This window comes from Candida orthopsilosis, assembly GCF_000315875.1.
Source record: "Candida orthopsilosis Co 90-125, chromosome 1 draft sequence".
Lineage (NCBI taxonomy): Eukaryota > Fungi > Ascomycota > Pichiomycetes > Serinales > Debaryomycetaceae > Lodderomyces > Lodderomyces orthopsilosis.
Genome location: NC_018292.1, coordinates 2,756,673 through 2,780,032, shown reverse-complemented (window position 1 = coordinate 2,780,032; position 23,360 = coordinate 2,756,673). Strand labels below are relative to the sequence as shown.

At 37.2% G+C, this 23,360-nt stretch overlaps 12 protein-coding genes across 12 annotated transcripts; 5 read left to right on the top strand and 7 right to left on the bottom strand. All coding sequences in view use genetic code 12, as the record gives it.

The window, feature by feature from the left end:
- Positions 1–46: 46 nt before the first annotated feature.
- Positions 47–2,152, bottom strand: CORT_0A12740 (Fra1 protein; the record flags this gene model as incomplete). Its single annotated transcript, XM_003867048.1, has 1 exon — positions 47–2,152. One exon carries the CDS (start codon positions 2,150–2,152, stop codon positions 47–49), a length of 2,106 nt encoding a protein of 701 aa, XP_003867096.1.
- A 578-nt stretch (positions 2,153–2,730) lies between these two features.
- Positions 2,731–5,741, top strand: CORT_0A12730 (Pdr6 pleiotropic drug resistance regulatory protein; the record flags this gene model as incomplete). Its single annotated transcript, XM_003867047.1, has 2 exons — positions 2,731–2,766; positions 2,823–5,741. The coding sequence occupies 2 exons, from the start codon at positions 2,731–2,733 to the stop codon at positions 5,739–5,741; spliced, it is 2,955 nt and encodes a 984-aa protein (XP_003867095.1).
- A 578-nt stretch (positions 5,742–6,319) lies between these two features.
- Positions 6,320–8,206, bottom strand: CORT_0A12720 (Rfa1 DNA replication factor A; the record flags this gene model as incomplete). Its single annotated transcript, XM_003867046.1, has 1 exon — positions 6,320–8,206. One exon carries the CDS (start codon positions 8,204–8,206, stop codon positions 6,320–6,322), a length of 1,887 nt encoding a protein of 628 aa, XP_003867094.1.
- A 245-nt stretch (positions 8,207–8,451) lies between these two features.
- Positions 8,452–9,666, bottom strand: CORT_0A12710 (peroxisomal cystathionine beta-lyase; the record flags this gene model as incomplete). The annotated part of the gene is made up of 1 exon (XM_003867045.1): positions 8,452–9,666. The coding sequence occupies one exon, from the start codon at positions 9,664–9,666 to the stop codon at positions 8,452–8,454; it is 1,215 nt and encodes a 404-aa protein (XP_003867093.1).
- Positions 9,667–10,074: 408 nt separating this feature from the next.
- CORT_0A12700 (NADH dehydrogenase) lies at positions 10,075–10,794 on the bottom strand (the record flags this gene model as incomplete). Its single annotated transcript, XM_003867044.1, has 1 exon — positions 10,075–10,794. The coding sequence occupies one exon, from the start codon at positions 10,792–10,794 to the stop codon at positions 10,075–10,077; it is 720 nt and encodes a 239-aa protein (XP_003867092.1).
- Positions 10,795–11,470: 676 nt separating this feature from the next.
- On the top strand, positions 11,471–11,791 carry CORT_0A12690 (hypothetical protein; the record flags this gene model as incomplete). Its single annotated transcript, XM_003867043.1, has 1 exon — positions 11,471–11,791. The coding sequence occupies one exon, from the start codon at positions 11,471–11,473 to the stop codon at positions 11,789–11,791; it is 321 nt and encodes a 106-aa protein (XP_003867091.1).
- Positions 11,792–12,356: 565 nt separating this feature from the next.
- CORT_0A12680 (Sap30 protein) lies at positions 12,357–12,983 on the bottom strand (the record flags this gene model as incomplete). Its single annotated transcript, XM_003867042.1, has 1 exon — positions 12,357–12,983. One exon carries the CDS (start codon positions 12,981–12,983, stop codon positions 12,357–12,359), a length of 627 nt encoding a protein of 208 aa, XP_003867090.1.
- Positions 12,984–14,410: 1,427 nt separating this feature from the next.
- On the top strand, positions 14,411–16,123 carry CORT_0A12670 (Cdh1 protein; the record flags this gene model as incomplete). The annotated part of the gene is made up of 1 exon (XM_003867041.1): positions 14,411–16,123. One exon carries the CDS (start codon positions 14,411–14,413, stop codon positions 16,121–16,123), a length of 1,713 nt encoding a protein of 570 aa, XP_003867089.1.
- A 58-nt stretch (positions 16,124–16,181) lies between these two features.
- CORT_0A12660 (Sas2 protein) lies at positions 16,182–17,207 on the bottom strand (the record flags this gene model as incomplete). Its single annotated transcript, XM_003867040.1, has 1 exon — positions 16,182–17,207. One exon carries the CDS (start codon positions 17,205–17,207, stop codon positions 16,182–16,184), a length of 1,026 nt encoding a protein of 341 aa, XP_003867088.1.
- Positions 17,208–17,363: 156 nt separating this feature from the next.
- Positions 17,364–18,053, top strand: CORT_0A12650 (DNA polymerase epsilon subunit D; the record flags this gene model as incomplete). The annotated part of the gene is made up of 1 exon (XM_003867039.1): positions 17,364–18,053. The coding sequence occupies one exon, from the start codon at positions 17,364–17,366 to the stop codon at positions 18,051–18,053; it is 690 nt and encodes a 229-aa protein (XP_003867087.1).
- A 27-nt stretch (positions 18,054–18,080) lies between these two features.
- CORT_0A12640 (hypothetical protein) lies at positions 18,081–18,958 on the bottom strand (the record flags this gene model as incomplete). The annotated part of the gene is made up of 2 exons (XM_003867038.1): positions 18,081–18,877; positions 18,931–18,958. 2 exons carry the CDS (start codon positions 18,956–18,958, stop codon positions 18,081–18,083), a joined length of 825 nt encoding a protein of 274 aa, XP_003867086.1.
- Positions 18,959–19,536: 578 nt separating this feature from the next.
- On the top strand, positions 19,537–23,337 carry CORT_0A12620 (hypothetical protein; the record flags this gene model as incomplete). The annotated part of the gene is made up of 1 exon (XM_003867037.1): positions 19,537–23,337. One exon carries the CDS (start codon positions 19,537–19,539, stop codon positions 23,335–23,337), a length of 3,801 nt encoding a protein of 1,266 aa, XP_003867085.1.
- Between the last annotated feature and the right edge of the window lie 23 nt (positions 23,338–23,360).

Genomic DNA, 23,360 nt, shown 5'->3' with positions numbered 1-23,360 from the left:
TTATCGTATATAAAAGTGTACACATTCAGTAACTTTTCTGTCCTTTCTAAGGAGCAATTGGTTCAGTTTCTCTCTTTAACCATTTATAAGCAATACTGTTCTTGCCAAGGCTATTACTCAATTCTCTCCAAATTGTTGCATGATACTTGTTAACCCATCTAATTTCCTTTTCAGTCAACATACAAGTATCAATCAATTTCTTACAAAATGGCACTTTTGTAACAGTTTCGAATTCCAAATATTTCTTTCCGGCAAAAGTATACTGACTTGGCTTGATATACATGACATTTTCAATACGAATTCCATAATCGCCTTCTTTGTAAAACCCAGGTTCATTTGAGATAAGGTTACCCAGTTGCAATGCATTTGCGGCCGCGTTTGGTCTTGGACCAATACCTATTGGACCTTCATGAACATTAAGATAAGCACCAATTCCATGAGATGTTCCATGGCCGTAATCCAAACCATAGTCCCAAAGGTATTGCCTTGCTACAGAATCAATTAGGTTACCAGTTGTTCCTTCAGGGAACTTCAAGGTTGATAAAGCAATGTTTCCCTTCAAAACCAAAGTGTAGTTTCTGATTTGTTCTCTAGTTGGAGTGGAGAAGTGGACAGTTCTAGTTGTGTCAGTAGTTCCTTCTAAGAATTGAGATCCTGAATCGTTAAGATAAATCTTTTCTGGATTGATGACTGAACATGCTCCTTTGGTTGGTTTATAGTGTATTACAGCACCATTGGCCCCAGTAGCACTAATTGTATCAAATGACAATCCAACAAAATTATCTTCTTGTTGTCTATATTCAGTCAATTTCTCATCAGCAGTAACTTCATCAATCATTTCTCCATTTTCCACAATTTCATTTTCCAACCAAGCAAAGAATTTAATCAATGTTCTTCCATCCTTCAAGTGAGCAATTTCTGCCCCTTTCAATTCAGTTTCATTTTTGATTGATTTTTGTAATTCAACAGCAGATAATCCTTCATTAAATGAACATTGTAAGCTTCGTACAACTTCCCAGTTGGCATTGTTCGGTATAAATAGTTTCTTGTTATCAACAGCAATCTCTTTTGAAAGTGAGCTCAACGATGAGTAAAATTGTTCATATGGTTCAATAGTAACACCAATCTTCTCCAAGTTATCAATTATATGTGAGGATAGTCTATTTTGTCCAACAAATAACTTTAATTGAGACTTTGTAAGAATAACAAAACTGTAAAACACGGGATTATAAGGAATATCCAGACCACGCAAATTCAACAACCAAGCAATTTCATCCAATGCTGTAATTACCATACCATCAACGTCATCTTTGGCCACTTGGTCTCTAATTCCCTTTATTTTGTCGCTTGCTTCTTTACCAGTAAAACTCAAATCCAAATGTTTTATTTCACCAAGCGTAGATGGTGGCAAGGATTCAAAATCTTCCCAAATCTTATTTATCAAATTATCAACCACGGGAGTGATTTCAATCTGCGCCTTTGGTGTTTTCGTCAACTGTTTTTCAATAACGCCTTTAAATTTCTGGTATTGTTTATAACTCCACAATTTAGGATCAACACCAATTTTCACTTTGGACCCACTATCCAAACTCAACTGAGATGCTTGTTGTGCAGTCCATTCTTCCCAAGTAGGTTCGCCTTTAGCTCCTTGCTTCAACAAAATCCAATTAAAATCCAACTCATCAAGTGCTTGAGTAAAATAACGGCCGTCAGTTGATAATGCAGCACTACCCTGAGTAAAGTCGTCTCCACCAACACTGTTCAAATCTCTGGTAATAATGGCAACACCAGCACTTCCACTGAAGCCACTAATAAAACTTCTTTTTTGGTCATAAGCAGAGGTATATTCCGATTGGTGTTGATCTTCACTGGGGACAATATAAATACCCAAATCTTGTTTTTTCATCTCTTGTCTCAACCTTTCCAACCTTTGAGTGGTATTGACTTCTTTAGTTTCGGGCAAGCACAAAGATGGATCCAAAGTGAAAACAGAACCTTTTCTTGATTGTGATCCATCTTTAATACTGCCACTGCTATTGAGTCTATTAAGATTAATTCTTTTAGCAAATGATACGGACTTTTTATTTGTTCTCGACAATAAACCTGGTGAGCAAGTACAGTTGGCACACTGTGCTCTAGCTACTCTTGACATCGTTAAATTTCTAGCTATATTATAGTACGTCCTTGCAGATAGTAAAGAAGTGTGAATGAAGTTCTGATATATTTTTGCTGGATATTATTACTCGGTTACATTACGATACAATTAATTTTTCTTTTTGTCTGTCTGTCTGCATTTAGTGTCTGTTAAATAATGTGTTTATTGCTTATATGCAGTATACGTCATGCTATACTTTGACAAAACAACTGATGTTCAAGATAACGCACATATTAATCCGCTTTTATTATCAGCGGCAAAAGAGAAGAAAAAAAATTAAAAATTAAAAATAAAAGTCATGAACAAAATTATTCGTTAAAGAGACAATTTTGTTAGCGATGTGTGTGTGCCATTTAGAATTATGGCGTTTCTCTCTTACGTAATCGAATACAATGTCAAATGGTACACGACTTATTCTCAACCTTCCCTCTTTAGGTAGCCGCTACATTCCAGATGAGGAAATCAACAACCTTCTTCTTCTCATCAAATCTAGTGAACCATTTTCCACAAACTTTTTTGGCAACCAAAGGGATCCAGTAAACCATCGAATAAATTCTCAAAGAGCATAGAAGCACATGACCGCCCAATTGGACTTGAATGATGTCATTAAGGTAAGTTCCCCGTCATACATCCATTTTACAAGCAGCTTACTAACAATGCTCTTTAGGATATAGAGCTTCTTTACACGTCTCAAGATGCTGATCAAATTCATTTCATTCAAGACAAATTACAAACGTACCAGAAAAGTGAACATGGCGATGAACTAGGACTAAAACTACTACAACATCCTCACAACACTGTTAAATATTTCGGTGCTCTTACAATCACTGTTTATCTCAACACATTTGGTTGTAAGAATTATGAGCAAACTTTTCACCAAATCCTGCTTGTCATCAAGGACTTAACCAATGAAAACTTTCATTCCAACTTATTTATCATAAAGAAGCTATTGAGTTGCTTGTCATTGATATATATACTGAATTATCAACAATTTGACCCTATATTAGTGTTTGCAAAGTTATTAAACCCATCAGCCAGTTCAGTTATAGAGTTTATTACCCATTTACAGGACCTGAAACAATTGGAACTACTTCTATACCTACTATCAACAATAGTTGAAGAAGTGCATAAAATTCCGTCTTCCGTACCAGAGTTGCAATCAACTATACGTGCTACAATTTTCAATCACCTACAAACTGTTCTTGAGTATTTACTGCAACAATATTCCCAATTACCGGAGGAGTTCATACTCCTTTTACTTGACTGTTTGAACTCATGGGTGGTATATGCGTCAACTGCGGAAGCTCGCTCTGAAGTGCGATACGCTGACGACTTGGGATCTTTCCTAACCCTTATTTTGAAACAATTGGATAATAATTTCGACATTGACAAAATGGAACTTTATAATAAGACATTTTCTGTTTTGACGGAGTTTGTTGATCATATTGCTCGAGCATTGAATTCCTTTAAAGCTACTTTGATGGAGATTTTCTTTGGAGAAGGCAAGTTTGGAATGCAGATGTTAAATACTATATTTGCCGACCAAGAGTTGATGGAAGCATATCGACTGGAGGTCGACAACTACATTAATTTGATTATTGGCTACCTTGAATTGAACATCATTCAACTTACAAGAAACATACTACATGAGGATACTGCAAGAACCATAAAAGCAGTAGTATCGTTAACAAATGCACCAGGACAACCAATTGTGGATGAAAATATTAGCTTTCAATTGATATCATTTTGGGATGAATTTGCCAACACTTTAATTGACGATGCTGATGTATTAAAAGAGTTATTTCCTACCCTTGTTGCCGACAACAAGCAAAGAAGTCATGAAATCTTGATGGAAGTAGCTGTCTCCTACTTCAAAAAGATTCAAAAAAACTCTGACGACACATCTCAAGAGTTTGCACGCTATCGTGTTTTGGTTTCCGACTTGTTCATTGTATTTTACTCAATTTTGGGTGTTCCGATTTATGCAACATTGTGCAATACTGTGGGAACTGATATAACCCAAAGTGAGGCAGCATTATATTTGTTACATAAAATCACCATTGATATTCAGTTTTTTGATGAAGAAGATAATGATGAGAACTCAAACACTTTTCCATTGGTACAAGAAATTGCGAAACTATTCGAGAGGAACATAATCACGTTGGTGGAAAACCATATCGACAATGAATGCATCACCACGAGTTTACTAAATTTCATTTCGGTGTTGCCATTCTTTTACAAGTCAAAAGTAGGAAGTCAATTTCTTGCGCCCAGTTTTAATTTCTTGTTTAGAGTGATTACAACTCGCAAAATTGGAACCTTGCCCCTTATAGCATCACGTACTGTCTATCGTATTTGTCAAGACGCTGAAGAGAATCTTGTACCTTTCCTCCCACAGTTAGAATTGGTCTTGGTTGAAATGTTGCAAAATCCAGACATTGACAACGTTATTCGTGAAAGAATCACCAATTCATACATTTCCATAGTTCGGTCAAGAAAGGTAGCATCGGAATTGGGCGATCAGATATTTGCAATTTTACAAGTGATTGATCAACAAAGGGCTAGGATTAACGACGAGCTATTGGAAGATTATGCAATCAGTTTAGTTGCCTGTATTGATGAAATTGGAAAAGCTTGTGCATACCCCGAAGAGGTCGAGGATTATTTCAGTGAGGATCAGATACAACAAGTCAAGGCATATTGGAATGAAGATCCCTTACAAATCAGAAGTTTAATTTTGCAACAATTGAGAGCATTCTCACTTGACTCGCCTTCGTTAGCTGAAAAGACCATTGTGACTGAGAAATGTTGTAGCATTCTCAAATGTGGATTTAATGAACCTATTGTTGGGCCATTTACATTTGATTTGGAATTGATTTTCCAGTACATTTTTGCCAAGTTGCAAGCTTCAACTCCACACTCAATTGACTACTTGCACCAATTGATAATCAGTGTTGTGCTAACGCATGCTAAAGATATTGATGAAACTCAATTTGAAAACCTATTGGTAAAGGCATTTGTTGATATTCAATCCATTATTGATTCTGATGAAGATTTGATCAAATCGTCACTTGATGTTTTTGCTGCCATTGTTGACACTAAACCAAAATTGATCCTATATACCCCAGTTTTGGAAGGCTTTATCTTTCCTTTTGCCTTGAATGCGTTTGCCAAACACGAAGTTTCCATCGTTCGATCAACTGTCAAGTTTTGGAATGCATTAATCACTACAAAGAAAGGAGTTCAGCAAGATCAGGAAGTGGTGAGACATTGGATGACATCAGAACAAAATGGCACTAGTTTAGGCTTCCAGTTAACTAATCAATTAATGAGCGCATTCATAGCTTCGCCAAGATCAAGCTTAGATTATTACTATCCTTTGTTTAGATACCTCATCAACAAATATCCATTGGAAGTTAAAACGTGGCTTTCATTCATAGTGGATAATACTTTAATGGGTAAAGACAAATTGGATCATAATGCTAAACGTCAATTTGTCAATAAATTGATGCTTACAAGAGGTCAAAGAATGGCTCATAATGTGCTTAAGGATTTCTGGTTAGCTAGTTGGGGGTTGAGTGTGTAGCGTAAAGACGGTTTGAAAATACAGTGTAACTTGGTGGTTGTAGATGAATGCCCTAAGAGAATTATTGCGTTTCGAGATGAGACGAAAGTTTACAATAATAAAGTTACAACAACATTTTAACGTAGAGATAAGAAGTGCAAACAGGCGAAGTTGTGAGAACTCGAAGTCTACAAAGAGCCACAACAGAGCAGAAACACAACCCATATAGAAGGCAGTTCAGCTTTACTACCTCCACTCAAACCCGGCGCGAAATATATTGAGAGTTGGAACTATTTACATTATCAAATCAAGTCATTGCTAAATTGAATCATTTTATCATCATGACTCAGAAAAGTATGCCCTGATGATGGCCAATGCAATTCTGATGAAGAACTCTGTAGAGATGTTTTAGAAAATCTTATATCAGATACCTCTTAAGACCAAATATTCGAAGGAGGAAGGGTGTGAATATCAAGACTTTGAAAACTTTGTTGTTTTCTTTAAGAAGAAAGTACGAATATTAATCATGATTATAATAAAACACAAACTTATACAAAAACTACACACATCCCAACAACTGCTTTACTCAAAATGCACCACTATTCCAACAATGAATCCAATTCAGAACACAAAAACTCACATTCGGTATTGTAATCAATATCACTTAACCCAACACATTGATACCTGAGTTTCAATTGATCATTAAATGTATCTTGTTTAACCCTAAGTCTGAAATTATATTCTTTGAAATAAGCTCTTGATATATATTCAGCAACAACCATTTTTTCATTTTCATTAGACATCTTCATTAATTCATTAGCATCTATTCCTAATAATTTTTTAGCTTGTTCATCAAATAAAGTTGTCCATAATTGCCCTGTTGCATCGGTAATTGATATGTAAAGGATGTAACGATACGTTGGTTCATCGTAGGATAAATCACATCGTTCACATCTCCATTTATCATTAACTGGAGCCAATTTTTTGTTACATGGTAATCCTGGTTTAGTAGAATCAGTAGTGTTAGCAATAATGTTGGTACAAGCAGGGTATGCGAAATTTTCCGGTTTTGTGAAGGAAAAACATGCCTTAATGGTGAAATAACCCAGTTGTTCACTATCCAAATTGTTGTTCTCTTCTTCAACTTGAGCAATAGTTTTACGGTTTGCCAATCTATCAATAGATGATGAAGCATTAGTCTCCGTCTTCATTGATTTGAAATTCTCTTTGACTCCAATATTGTCAAACCATCCCTTTAATTGATAACTTTCTGGTGTTCCAGGATTTGGCACTATTGAGCCGGCTTGAGTTAAACTTAATGATCTACCATTGAAATCGGATACTTTACATCCTTTGAAAGCAATTACTGTACCTTCTTCAACACTGAAATCAACTGCAGTATTGTTCCAAAGGCCAACATCAACAGCAAAACCAGTTTCATCAACGATGGTAATATCTCTTCTATCAAAAGCTTTACCTGTAGATTTTGCCGTGATTTGAAATGGTGGATTGACGATTTTCAAAGCTCCCAACACGTCGATAATGGCATTTGGTTCCAAATTTTGCACTTTATCCAATTTGACAAAATTGAAATTCAATTTAGGCACATCTGACTCGTCAAAACACTCAGTAATCTCAGTATCCTTTTCCAATGTTAATTCGTATGGATGGGTTAAGTTGTTAAACTTCTTTCTAGCGGCACCAACTTTAGCTTTGGAGATGAAATAAACTTTACCTTCTTCAAGTAAATTGTAAGCTCTTTCAGCTGATTCGTTGAATGCAGAAGCCTTTATCTCATCTGATTCATCCAAAAAGTTGACACTAAACACTTTACCTTCACCTTTTGCATTTGACCACGATCTAAGTTCACCTTTGTATGAAACTCTGGCTTTGATAGTCCAGGTATTTTGATATGGGGAGATGGTCTCAATAGGGGAGATCCTTGCTGGTGCTGCTTGGCCAGCTTTCAGTGGAGGATATTGTTGCTTGATGGATGGTGCTGCACTAGCTGCAGTGGCAGTGGACTGGGCAACAGGAGGTGTTGTACCTGGTGTTTGTTCCTTCTCGTCAACTGAGTTTTGCTTCTTCGTGACAGTCAATGCCGCCTCTTCAGGGTGTTCAGCAAAATAGGTATCAATATTAATCAATGGCGTGGTTGGCTTTTCTCCCGTGGGGGTCAAAATTTCAACATCTTCAATAATCAAAAAATGTTTAGCAGTGGCTAATGTACGGAACGCATTCACTTGGATAGTACAGTATCTACTCCAGTTGTTATTTTCTAAATACGGAGTACATTTCTCTTCAATGATTCCCTGGGTGGAGTAAACGCCATCAGATAGTAAAATACGGTATTTTTTCAGATTATTCATGGTGTTGACTGATTTCAAATTCGTTACTTGGAAAACCAAAGGGCATTTGACTTTATCATGACCGTCTTTGGAGAATGCTTGCTTCAAGGCACCTGTAGATAATGGGAACGATGTCATGATGTAATTAGTTAGCTATAAGGGTGGATAATGGATACGCGTTCCTCTTTTTCTTTCTCACATTTTCTTTTTTGTTTTGAAGTTTTTTGATTTTCTACCTACGTGACCGCGTATTATCAGAGAACTGTATATAGAAGAAGAATCAAATACAAAGAAGAGATTTAGAAAGCTTACTTTCACTTTTGAAGATGATGGTTCCATGAAATCATTTATATACCTATCAGTAATACTCTATTACCAGGATTCTATAACTTTGGTTGTATAGGAACTGCATTAAACAACTCATCCTTATCATTTATTCTTACAGCTCCACTTTTCAACAATGCCTTTGTTAAATCATCAATCAAATCATCGACATTTTCAATTCCAATACACAATCTGATCAAATCTTCAGGAAAATCCCTTTCTTCTCTAGTTTTAGCATCTATAGAAGCATGTGACATTTTACATGGCATGGAAATCAATGAATTAACACATCCAAATGATACAGCAATGCCGAAAATGTCTGTACTTTCAACAATCTTCTCACTAAGTTTGATAGATCCTGTTTCAAATGATAATACGGCACCGTATCCAGAGCACATGGAATTGTGTAATTCGTATTGAGGATGTGATTTCAAACCAGGGTACCTAACTTTGAAACCAACATTTTCCAAAAACTTGGCAACTCTGATACAATTTTCTTGTTGTCTTTCAACCCTTATAGCTAATGTTTTCAATCCTCGACTTAAAAGCCAACAATCAAAAGGAGACAATCCACATCCAGTTGAATTTATCACATAGTATAATCTTTCAGCTAATGCTGCAGATCTAGTAGCTAAAACACCAGCCATAATATCGTGATGTCCATTGAGATATTTCGTAGCTGATTCATAGTGTATGTCCACACCTAAATCCAAAGGAGTCATCAATACCGGTGACATCATAGTGTTGTCGAACACCACAATTATATCAGGATTCACTTTATGCGCATGTTCAGTAATAGACCTAACATCCACTACTTTAATCAATGGGTTTGTGGGCGATTCTAAGAAAATCATCTTAGTGGTACTTGTTATCTTTGATTTTATCAATTCTGTGTTGGTTGTATCATAATGATGGACAATCAAGTCCCCTTTTTTATTTAGGTAAGTTAATAATCTTTGCGTTCCTCCATACAAGTCATCACCAGCTATAACTTCATCACCAGGATTCAAAAGTCTTGTGATCACATCAAGACATCCCATACCTGATGAGACGGCAAATGCATGTTTTGCCTTCATAATTTTGGCAATGTGATTTTGTAAGTGGGTTCTTGTAGGATTACCCGATCTAGTATAGTCATATTCACCCATATTTGAAAGTGATGGTTGTTTGAAAGTAGCCGATTGGTACAATGGAGGAACCGATGCATTGTGTTGATCATTGGATTTTGCAAGAACCAACTCTGTCTCAAGGCTATAACTCTTTTTTGGTGCCATTGTCGAATATATATATGAATGGTAATTGAATTTCAGTACTTCAAGGTTGACTTAGCTGTATTACTGTATACCCTTCTGTCAAAGATATGGAGTCAATCTGATAAGAGAAGAAAATAAATTATTGAAATGAAAATTTAAATGTGTGTAAAAGCGTATGAGTAAATTTCTTTTTGTCTTTGTAACAACAGAGTCAAAAGAATTCTGATTGCATCATTCAGATAAGAGGTCACGTGAATACTACATCCATTTAAAGTAGCATATACCCATCACATACTATCACATTCCAGTACACCAAAGCAATTAAAGAATCTACACCCTACAGTTAAATCTCTACAATATCTCTTTCTCCAAATCCATCAATCTATTAAATATCTTATTAATGTTTTTCCCTCCTTTCTTAATATAAATTTACAAATCAGATCTAGTGAAATTCCTCATATCATTTGGTTCTTTACCCAATAATACTTTTTGACCACTAAATGGTTCACATGAATGTCTTTTACCAGTTTCAGGTCCAATTTGACTCAATTCTTCACCATTTTCCAATTTCTTCAAAAGATCAACAACACCGCCTGGTGACAAATCTTCATGATAATCATCATTGATGGCAATCATTGGAGCATTAACACAAGCACCCAAACATTCGACTTCTTGTAAGGTGAACAAACCATTAGCTGTGGTTTGACCTGGTTTGATTTGAAGATAATCCTTTATAGCTTCCATTATTCCGTCACTTCCACACAATTGACATGGTGTAGTGGTGCACACTTGGACATTATATTTACCCATAGGATGTCTATTGTACATGGTATAGAAAGTGGCCACTTCGTATACTCTCATTGGTGGCATATCGAGTAATTTTGCAACATAATTCATAACAGATATAGAAGTGAACCCTAATTGACGTTGACCAAGGTCCAAAAGAGGCATCGTAGCCCCCTTCTTATATTGTGGTGGGTATTTGGCGATAATCTCATCGGCTCTTTTCTTGTTTTCAGAAGTAAATTCAAATGGTAGACTAGTATTGTCTTCTTTTGTTTCTCTGTGAACTGAAATGATGGAGGAGTATCTCTTGGAAGTATTGAAAACACTCAATACTGATGATTTGCTTATAATACGTGACAACATTGTATGTGTGAATTGGTGATGAATTGGAATGAGCGATGCAATTGAAAATGACAAACGAAGTTTTTAAAAAACTGGTGATATGTATTGCTTGGATATATGACTAGTGAATGACAGTATTCCTATCAAACCTATGGATGTAACGGTACACTGTTGTTTTGGTATAAAAATATAGGTGTATAGTTTTATTCTATCCACTGATTGAACAGAGAAAAAAATTTGATTTACTTTGTGTGTGTATAGTGAGAATGGGTAATGAAATTTTAATTTTGTTTGATTGGTTCAAACTACATATACACACGCATACAATACACAGCAGCAGTACTTTTCTCACCGCTACCATGTTCCTTTAAATTTTGCAATCGATATTAGTCTTATACATAACAGATGCACATAGCACATAGATGCAAAGAGAATAGAATAGAACTTAATTTTATAGTCATTCCACTAGATCATCCTTTAAATTCAATCTCCCACAATGTAAATAAAATGCCATTCAGGGCTACCTATAAGTTGGACAATAATTTCTTGTAAACATCACCCCATCTCCTTTTTTTTTGCGGGGAACGAATAGTCACGTATAATATACAACCAATAAAAACTCTATATAAAGACTACAAAATCCCTTCCGGTTCATTCGTTTCTTTGTATCTCTTCTTCAATTAATTAATTTACAAAAATGCCTATGATTCCAAAACAACACAGAGAGTTCCATACTGATACTGACCCTTTTTGGTTAGAGGATAATTTCCTGACTGATGAGTCAATGCCTCATTATGATCCAAATGCAAAAGAAGAAGGGAAATCAACTCAAAAAATGTCCAATATGAATATGGATATGAATATGGATAAAAAGGTTGATGAAATGAAGGATTTCACCACGGGTGTACAAAGTTCATTACACGATTACAAAATGCCAATGATGGAAAACAATTCCAAAAGTAAATTCAAGGAGCAGCATGAGGAACCCGTTGATGAGCTCCTCAACTTTTTGGGCTAATGAAACGAGGTTGAATGTTGCTGTTGCAGCTGTGGATGATGAGCAAAGTGTTGCCCATGAGAGAATTGAATCATTTTGGGGGATGTTTTCGTGGTAAAGCCGGTCTTTACTAAAAGATATGTGGGAAAAGAGTGTGTGTGTGATCACAATTATTTTGACAATGATGTTGAGAATTGTTGAATTTGACGTATATAGCTATAATGAATGAATTTATTATTCCATTCGATTTCCTTGCAAACATATGCATACTCTCCGAGACTGTAACCAGCTGATTAGCATCGCCCTGTTCTTTTTGTGATACTGATTACATTTCATGAGTTTCGCTAGAGACAGATGTAATGATGTAGGCTTTTGGTCAACAATATCTTAGACATTCTGAGAATAATGTGTACTTTTAGCTTCCCTTGAGTTACTCTCATTGGCACAAATCCTCACCAACTCATCTTACATTTCAGAGCTAGAACTAGTACCGAATGTCGCAGTTTCACCTGATGTATCAAAGGAGCTAAGCTTTTTCACTAGATTTTAGTTGAGCCTCCGTGATCGTAGCTTCTAAATTTGCTTTTCAAACAGCAGTATAAGTGTTAATTGGCTCTGGTACATCTTTTGTGCCAGCAGGCAACTCATAACCACTTGGAACTTCAATAATATCCTTTGGTTTGCATTTATCAAAATGCATTTGATGCTTATCATAATCCCACACCATATGCCATTCCTTAAGTAAGAATCCAGATAATGTACCAGCACCAACATTTATTCCAATATCCACTGAGTATTGATCAATTGCGACATAAGTAGTTCCATAAACAACTTTTCCATCTTGGTTTAAATCATTTAATTGGATTTTAAATTCTAAACCTTGAACATCGAGTGTCAACGTTTTACCTTTGAAATATTTGATGTTGAAACAAGTATACCCTTCATCATCATCATCAAATTTATCAGTTCCAATTGCAGCAAGTAAATTTGCCAACGCTGGAGTTAGTGACACAAACACATCAGCACTACTATCTATGGTGTAAGCACTAACTTGATTGGAGATAACAATATCTCCCAATTTTATTCTATCGACAGTAATCATAGCAGCATAAAAGTCAGAGTTAGTTCCCGGTCTCAGTAACAATGGAATACTCGTCAAAGGCTCTTCATAAATCCCAAATGAATACCAAACACAATTGAAGGAACATTCCATTGACCATTGTTTGCAAATAATATCCTTTCAATTTTATCCTCCTCTTCAAGCAAATAAGCAAAATGATTATTAATTGGTCTAATAAATTGAGTTCTAATATAAGCAAGTCCCAATATACCATTTTCTCCATTAAACGTATTTGGCACTACATCAGAATTGGCTAATCCAAAAATCTAATTTTGTAGCACTCATCCGTTTGATGAAGTCACCACACTCTTGGCTTCAGTCATTCCAAATTTACCAATGGAAAATCAAGTAAATATTGACAGTGTTGACAAATGATATTGTTTTGGCATGAAAAGTCTGATTGAAGTACGAAGAGATCGGTTGAGTCTGTGCCTATAGAGATTTAATGTAATTCTTGAATGTGATATACCCCTTCTGTTTCCTTAAGAGGAAATTTATTGCTGGATGGCTACAATGAAACTAGAACAACCCATAAAATAACTAATGTCAATAACCCAAGCATGTTGAATATTTGCAGTAAATTTTTTTAAAAAAATTCAAAACCTGTATACAAAAACTATGGCCGTATAGCACAGTGTAAATACGAAACAAGTTCTCAAAAGATTCACATAATCGCTCAACCTACTGTACTTGAGTTTGAGCCCCCAAAATTGGCATACATAAATTTTGTCAATGTGGTTAATTTTCCGTTTTGCACCCATATCATGATCCGCGTCAACAAAAACTTCCAAAATGGGGTACGACAATGAAGAAACACTCCAAAGTTTGGGCCAAATTGGTATATAACCAGAAGCCTTGGCGCTTGAAACAGCGAGGTGTTTGGGCTTTTGTGGCTTAAAACGAATATCACTTAATTCTTTTGTTTGAGTTCAGTGTTTACAAACGTTAATTTTCTTTCAATAGTGAATCCTACTACATAAGGCCATTTTGGTTACGAATTTCTCAACCAGATTATTGGCATATACTCGTTTTGTAAACATGAGAGTATAAGGTACGCTGCTTTTAGTATCCGAAAGGTTTCTTCGGCCCCCCCCCCCAAATTTTAAATTTTTCTTTTCTCAAAAAAACCCTTCCTAAATACAACATCATACTAGATCAAAGAGATAGAACTCATAAGCTCCAGCACTAAGAGCTCATTCAATATAGAAAGATTGCTCCCTCTAGGTTGTCGGCATAATATTTCTGTCCGCCTCATAACAAGCGCTACCATTTAGCCACAACAAAACACTAATATGCAGGATGGTTGATTTTCAAATTAAGGAAACATTAAAAGAAAAAGCTCACATAAACAAGTCAAGCAGAGTATTGATACAGCATACGCATCTTATATTCCCCACTCATTCGGTAGCTGCAACGACCAAGTATTGCGCTTGAAGCTTTACCGAGATAGTGATATAAAGTGAAATCAGTGGTGATAAGCAACTTTCCTAAGCAATTGATCTAAATACATCACCAAAACAATGAACCACAACAATAATTTCTCAAAACATTCACGAGGTAGTCTACAGTCATACGAAACTCCAAAGTCGCCATCAAGGTCAACCCGAAGTGTTGATCCATTAAGACCTAATGACACAATGTTATCATCATCTCCATCGAGGCGAAGAAATCAAAATACAATTTTTAGCGATCGATATATACCGAATCGTATGGGTGTCGACTTACAAGCAGCATTCAGTTTAACAAATGAAGAGGTACTACCGGATATACGAAGTAATAGGAATGCTGATAACGAGATTGAGATTAGAAAGGAGGAGAAGGCAAATAGAACTTTCACGACTGTTTTAAAAGCAGAATTGTTTGGAGATAACGTGCCAATGGCAACGGCTGATTTGACAAGTAATGTAACATCAAGTAATGGAAACAATAATAGAGCAAAAGTGTCTAATCAGCGGCCTGGTAGTACAGGTGCAGGCTCCTTATCAACAACAGGAACACCACCAAGAACATCCGCCTCTCTACCTCATCTACCGGTGTCAGCCGCGTCATCAACCAGTCAATTAGGAAATACGAGTTCAATATCCACTTACGATTCAGACGATGTTTTGTCTACGCCGCGTCGGAAAACTAATTTATTCACCTATCAATCACCAAAGAAATCACGACCAGTGTCGAGAGATCTACAACAAGAGCTTTACTCTTTATCGCCAGTTCGACAAGAATCACAAAAGTTTCTTCTATCACCACAAAAGAAAGCTCGTGCTATTGCAAAAGTTCCCTACCGTGTGCTTGATGCACCCGAACTTTCTGACGACTTTTATTTGAATTTGGTTGATTGGGGACAGCAAGATGTATTAGCAGTTGGATTAGGCGACAGTGTATATTTATGGGATGGGTCAACTCAATCGGTTGACCGATTGTGCAATTTATCAAATAAGGATAAAGTGACAAGTTTAAACTGGATTGGTACTGGTACTCATCTTGCAATTGGAACTTCAAAAGGTTTGGTTGAAATCTGGGATGCAACTAAAATCAAATGTATTAGAACAATGACGGGACATTCGTTGCGAGTTAGCTCTTTGGCATGGAATGAGCATATTTTATCGAGTGGGTCTAGAGATAGAACAATATTAAATCGTGATGTTAGAGTTGAAGACCATTTTGTCAACAAATTTGAGAGTCATAAACAGGAAATTTGTGGACTCAAATGGAATGTTGACGAGAATAAATTGGCAAGTGGTGGCAATGATAATAACTTGTTTGTTTGGGATGGTCTAAACACTAAACCCTTGTATCAATTTACTGAACATACTGCAGCAGTGAAAGCTATTGCTTGGTCGCCACATCAAAGAGGGATTTTGGCCTCTGGTGGAGGAACTGCAGATAAGACCATCAAGACATGGAATACCTTGACTGGTAATATGATTCATGATGTTGATACCGGATCACAAGTTTGCAATTTAATCTGGTCAAAGAATTCAAATGAAATTGTATCAACTCATGGATACTCAAGAAACCAAATAATTGTCTGGAAGTACCCATCGATGCAACAAATTGCCCAGTTGACGGGACATACATATCGTGTCTTGTATTTATCGCTTTCACCAGATGGTGAAACAATTGTTACAGGTGCTGGTGATGAAACATTGCGATTTTGGAATGTTTTTGAAAAGAATAAAAACAACGACTCTCCGTCATCTGTATTATTGGGTGCTTTTCTGCAAATACGTTAAATTAGATGTTTTAGATTTTTCATATTTTTTTTAGGATTTCATAGTACTACACAGTATGTTACAAATAGAAGGATTTTGTATCGAGTAGTGGTTGTTGCCTGATGACATCGAACTTGGTTGATTTTACCCATTCTTGAAATCGATCATTGGAGAAAGTCACCTCACCGTTGGGTTCTTGAATTAAAACCTCCATATGTTCCAATGTGTACAAGACGTCCTCCTTTCGATAGCCTGTAGCTTTTGACAATTCTTCCAAAGTGAAAGTCCTTGACCGTCTTTGTAACAACTCTTTTGCTAAATTTTTTGACCAATAGTTCAAATAACTCACCTTACCAAATGGTGATAGTGGAATTTCGGGACCGCTGCTTTCTTGTGTTAACCGTGCTATAGCGTACAGAAATTCAATTAGCATAGCACCAATGTGTCTTCGTTGAAATGGAGGAAACACACAAATACACGCCAAATTGGTGGTGGCATCATAAGCAATCATCTCTTTCGAGAAGAACCCCATCGGTACGTAATCCCTTTCCCCATCTTTGGCGTAATAGACATAAAAGTTGAAATGGTCAATGTTGAAGTATACTGATTTATCATCAAGAAATAACTTTCCGAAAAGACACAAGTTTTGACAAAATAGGGGATCTTCGTATCCTCTAACTTCACGAATGATATGGTTCCTCTTGCGATCATAATACACCATCGCTCCAACATCCGGATTCTCCCTATGGTATTTGCAAACCTCCCAGTGTTCCAACATCTCATTTTCATTGACTGAATATTTGAAACAGTATTCACAGACAAATAGATGATCAATAAAACATTCCTCAACGGAATATGACTTTAGTCGTTTCCGAGACATTGGATCTGCTGCTATCATGTTTGAATAGTCATAGCCCAACATATTCGGTACACCCTCATATGGATTGAAATAAGCGGGATTACCATACCAGGGCCGAATCTCATATTTCCCGAATGTAACTTTCTCAATATTTGGTTTCTCTAGTCGCCCATAAAAGGATGTACTTTTTGCAGACGGCGTTTTCTGTTTTTGCTCTTGAGTTTTAGGTGGGATAGTTAACAGCATTCAATGCGTAGGTCATTTAGGCATACACCACCTCAATTTTAGTTCCAGCAAAATTTTGGTGAAAACTGGAAAATCTGATGCGCTAAAATACCTCGACGCGTATACATCAACAGCTTCTTTAAACTAACCACATTCAATAATCTCCAAACAAGAAAGATGCCACCAAAGGGATGGAAAAAGAATGCCGATCCAAGTGAACAGCCATTTAGGGATACCGACCCCGTTTCAATAGATGACATTTTGTTTCCTCGATCAACAATTCTGAAATTGGCCAGATCAATCACCTCAGATGAAGATAATCAAAATACTATGACATTGGCAAAAGACTCTCTATTAGCGTTGCAGAGATCAGCTACTGTATTTGTAAGCTATATGTTATTTCATGCAAAACAAGTGTCGAAAGCTGCCGGTAGAAAGACGGTGACTGCTCAGGATATGATGGCAGCTTTAGAACGAGCTGAGTTTGCCGGTTTCCTTCCAGAAGTGAAACAAAGGTTGGGAGAGTTTGAATCGATGGCAAAAGCAAAGAAACAAAAGAAATTGGACGAAAAGAGTGCAAATAAAGAGGAGGCTATGACAAAGAAACCGAAATTATCACCTCAAGTTGGTGAAGTTGAATCACGTGAAGTTGTCTCAAGTGACACAGAAGACGAAGATGATGAGGATGCTGATGCTGAAGATGAGGAAACTCGAGAAGAGCTGAGCGACGAAATTGAAGATGGACTGGACGTCGAGGAGAATGCTGCGATAAATCCTATATCTGAGCTTGCCAAAGATGAGCAGGAATTGCGTGGAGAAGAGATTGACGATGATAGGCAGACTGAAGAAGACGAGGAAATAGAGTAGAGAAAGTTGTATATCAATTTGAAGACCTTAATTTCGTATACACTGGTCGAATAAAGGGAAACCACATTGACTAGCAATGAATAGATAAAGTAACACCAAGGTGCCACCAATAGCAGATAGAATGAACTTTGTTTTATGGAACCACATGCGTCTCTTTATCTGTTTTGCTTTTTTCAGAAACATCAGGGAGGATGTGTTGAGTCTATCGGTTTGATCCACTAAAGAGTTTAGCTTATCACCTCGACTCAATAATTTATTGATATTATCCAACATGAGCTGTCTCACTTCACCAACTTCTTCGTTTGCAAGTAGCAATTGATTCGGTCCAATTTGATTAGATACACCCTCCTCATTTGATTCATGAGTTGATCCATAATTGTAGCTTTGGTGATTCACATCGTAGTTCAGTTCCTCGTGCTTTATTATCTGTTTCATATAAAGTTTGAACTCCCCCGGTTTAGCTTTTGATGCTGGGTCATTCTGATCTTGTTGTCGATTTTTGAAATCGATATATTTGTCCATGATGTTCTTCAACACAACCAATATAAACGTTTTGTTGACATCATTATGAGCAATGGAAACAATTGTAACCAAATCTCTACTACCATCCATATTCATGTACTTTTTCATGAAGTAAAGCGACAATTTCGATGGCGTAGTAGTTGAAACTGGAATTGACCCGACTAACGTTTTTGATGAGTTTATCAACCCCAACTCCTGTGAGATAATCTCTGAACAATTTGTACGAGGAAAATGTGATGTGAGTTGGTGGTTTTCATAGGTGTATAAGGTGGTGGAGTTGATGGTCAACGTACAATAAATCACTGCAAAGAAGGTTAGTATGACGCCCAAACGGTACGATTTTCTTTAAACATACAATGTTTATGTACATCTGAGTGAGCCATCCTTTATGTATAACGCTGATTACGTATTGGTTAAAGCTGCTAATACGTATTGATTATTGACAAATATGGAACTTGAGATAGAGTCATTGACAAGTAAACATTTCACAAAAGATAGAGTGTTACATAATTCTTATGTAATCATGCAAATGGTAACTTTTTGGTTCAAAAGAATTCATACTCTACTACCAAGACAGGTCGATTAGGCTAATCGAATTTACTAAGGTTACGAGGATTTAGTTGACGACAAATCGGTCGGTCACTCAATTGATTTTACATATAAAGCGACAATCAGAAACAAGAAACGAATATGAATTTTCAGCTTATTATATGCAAAATCAAGAAGATTAGAAGTTTCCTTTGACCGTCACCTTTTTCCATCAGCCTGAATGCTTCCTCTGAATCCCTGTCCCAAGACTTCTTTTCAAATTATCCAAAGACAACAACACCTAAGATTGTTCACAAGCCGCACACTGGTGCCACAAAAGTAAACTGCATCTCATCAATTTGATTCTCTCTATGAAAAATAATTCACTAAGTTTTGTTTTAATCACAAGTGCATCCACCTACGCCAACATATCATGGGGAAATATAGGAAGAGGTTCAATGAGAAGGCAAGAACTGGTATGCTTGCTAAGCAAGCGGCTTTGAAGAAAGCAAGGAATAAGCAATTCTATATTCAAGATGATGGAACAAATACGGAAGTTGAGGAAAAGAAAGTACTTGAGACATCCACGAATCCGGATTCAAATGCTGAGATACTTGCACCAGTTAGTGAGGAAGAGCGACTAGCAAGGAAAAGGGCATTGGAAGAGAATTTATATACTCAGAATGCAAAAGATGAGAAATTGTCCAAAGCCAAGAAGAAGAGACTCGATAAGTATATTGAGCACCAACTTAAAAGAGAGGAGAAGAAGGAGCTTTTGAAAAAATTGGAGGAGACAAAAATGGACACATCAAAGCTCACAGGCTTGAAAGATTTGGGGAAAGGAAAATTGACCAAGAAGGAGCAGATGTTAGAGGCTTTAGAGTTGGAAAAACAAGGTCGTGAAGATGAATACACGCGAGAAGTGTTGTATGAGGAAAGAGTTATCAAAGACGCCAGTGATAATGAAAACGAAAATGGAAGCATCAAAGATGAAGCTCCCTCACTTGATATTAGCACACCACTGAGTTCTTTTGTAGATAATAGACCATCCAAGTTTGGAGGATCAGGAATGGGATTCGGATTCAAGGACATCCCTGTAATCAAAAGGGAGCCTATAATCTCAAAGAAAAAATATAGTTGGAGGAAAAGAGTTCAAGAGGAAGATAAAAAGAGGCTGAAACAAGAAGATTTGGATGATTTCGCGTCAAGCTCGGAAGATGCAACGCTGTCTGCTGAGGAAAGTGAAGGAGAAGAACAATCTGAAAGTGAGGGGTCTGAAGCAGAAAATGACATACATGGAGGGAATACACAAAACAATAGGACCAATAATGACGAGTTGAACTCTTCGGAGAAAAATGAAAGTGAAGAACTGGATCAAGACAACCAGGTCGAAGTTGAGGAAGTTGATGGCGATGGCGATGGCGATGGCGATGGCGATGGCGATGACGAAGAAGGAGAGGAAGAAGAAGAAGAAGATGATGATGAATTTCCAACTAGACTCATGCAAAATAAACCTAGACACTCCAAAACTGCTACATCATTCAAGGACTGGGCTGAACAACAACTCCGACACGTTGAAGGCCGTGACAACATCCCTCTCGTAGCAGAGGTGTCTGAAGAAGTCAAGAAAAAGTACTCAAAACGTTATGTTAGGCCTGAAGATGTTGATCATTTGTCTGATGAAGAAGGTTACATACCCATTGATCAATACATGAATAGAGACGCCTTTGTGGTAGATGTACAAAGATCAGATGAAGTTCAGCAGCAAAGAGTATTGTTGCCGGTGTATGCTGAGGAGCATAGAATCATGGAAGCGATATACCATCACGACTGTATCATACTTTGTGGTGAAACAGGTTCAGGTAAAACGACTCAGGTTCCCCAGTTTCTATATGAGGCTGGATTTGGTAACCATGGGAATAAGCTATATCCAGGAATGATTGGGGTGACACAGCCAAGAAGGGTTGCAGCAGTGTCGATGGCGGAGAGAGTCGGGAATGAATTGGGAAATCATAAGGGTAGAGTCGGTTATCAAGTTCGATTTGACACATCGATTAAAAATGAAGGAACGGAAACAGGAACCGCACTCAAATTCATGACTGATGGTGTTTTGTTAAGAGAGATGATGACAGACTTTCTTTTGACAAAGTATTCTGCAATAATCATTGATGAAGCTCATGAAAGAAATATCAACACTGATATTTTAATTGGTATGCTCACTAGAGTCATAAAGTTGAGAAGGAGGTATTTCATTGAAAACAAAAGAAACGCGAAGCCGTTAAAGTTGATAATCATGTCAGCTACTTTGCGAGTTACAGATTTCTCGGAAAATCCAGTGTTGTTCAAAACCCCACCTCCTATAATCAACGTCGAGGCAAGACAATATCCTGTATCAGTGCATTTTGACAAAAAGACAGACTTCAATTACATCGACGCGGCATTCAACAAGGCGTGCAAGATTCACCGCAAGCTTCCGCCTGGTGGAGTTTTGATATTCTTGACTGGTCAAAATGAGATCAAAACATTGGTCAAGAGACTCAAGGACGAGTTTCCGAAGAAGAGAACCAAACAGATTGAGGATGAGGAGATTTCAGATGTAAGGGTCTCAGAAAATGTTCAGCAAGAGGTTGAAGATGTGGACTTTAGTGTGAAAATAGATGATGAAAACACTTATGATGACTATGATGGCTCGGATGGAGAGGAAGAAGGGTTTGAAGAAGCTCTGAATGCTCTTGAATCTGAGATTGGCCCGCTTCATGTATTACCATTGTACTCCCTTTTGCCCACCAATCAACAAATGCGAGTTTTTGATGAGCCACCAAAAGGAAGTAGACTATGCATTGTTTCTACTAATGTAGCAGAAACTTCCTTGACTATACCAGGAATACGCTACGTCATTGATTGTGGCAGGTCAAAAGAAAGAAATTACAACAAGGAAAATGGGGTGCAGTCATTCGATGTTAATTGGATCTCCAAAGCATCCGCTGATCAAAGGTCTGGTAGGGCTGGTAGAACTGGACCCGGCCATTGCTACAGATTGTTTTCATCTGCTGTCTATGAAGAGTTCTTCCCGCAGTTTAGTGTCCCTGAGATACTTCGAACCCCTTTCGAGAGTATAGTATTGAGCATGAAGAGTATGGGTATTGATCAAATTGTTAACTTCCCATTTCCAACTCCCCCTGATAGAACTGCTTTGGAAAAAGCTGAGGAGTTATTGGTCATTTTGGGTGCACTCGATAAAGAGCTAAAGCAGATAACAGATTTGGGAAAGAAGATGTCTTTATTCCCGTTGAGTCCAAGGTTTGCAAAAATACTCATTATTGGAAACCAGCAGGAGTGTTTAGAATATGTTGTTGCCATTGTGTCGGCTTTATCAGTTGGTGATCCTTTCATTCCGGAAAATGAACTAGTAGGGAACATGACAGAGGAGGAAAGAAAGAATTTCAGAAGCAAGTTTTACCAATCAAGAGCCTTGTTTTCGAAGTTGGACCCATCAAGCGAATGCATGATGTTGTTGTCTGCAGTTTGTGCTTTAGATCATATTTCTAGTGAGCAGAAGGGTGAGTTCTTGTCCACGAATTACCTAAGACAAAAAATGATGCAAGAGATTCAAAAGCTTAGAATACAAGTGGCCCTGATCGTTGAAAGGTGTTTGATTAGTAAAAATGGCAGACAATTAAGTCAAAAGAAGAAATTAGAAGTACCCACCACCAAACAAGTATCAGCAATGAAGCAAATGATCGCTTCAGGATTCATCGACCACGTTGCAATTAGAGGTGATCTCATCTCCTCTGATGTCAAAATTGCCAACAAAACCAATATCAGCAACATTCCATATTGCCCTGTATTTCCTATTGGTCTGGATCCGTTTGTCTACATTCATGCAAACTCATTGATGAGTAGAAGCGGTAAATTACCTAGCCCTTACTTAGTTTACCAAAACCTCAGTTCAAAGTCGAATTCGGCAGACGAAGAACCTTCCAAAATACGAATGACACCATTGGTCAATATCAGTGGGAAGCAATTGACAAGCATTGCCAAAAGCTCAGGATTGATAACTTATTCCAAGCCCTTGGGTCATCCATATGCTCCAAAGAATATAACACCTACAAAGCGAGAATGTTACGTAGTCCCCAGATTTGGGGCTTTAGTAGGGAGCGGAGGTGTTGGTTGGGATTTGCCAGCGATCAAAGTGACACAAGAAAAACGTAATGGATCATGGGTTAATGTATAGAGCACCAAGCGTAAATAAAAATA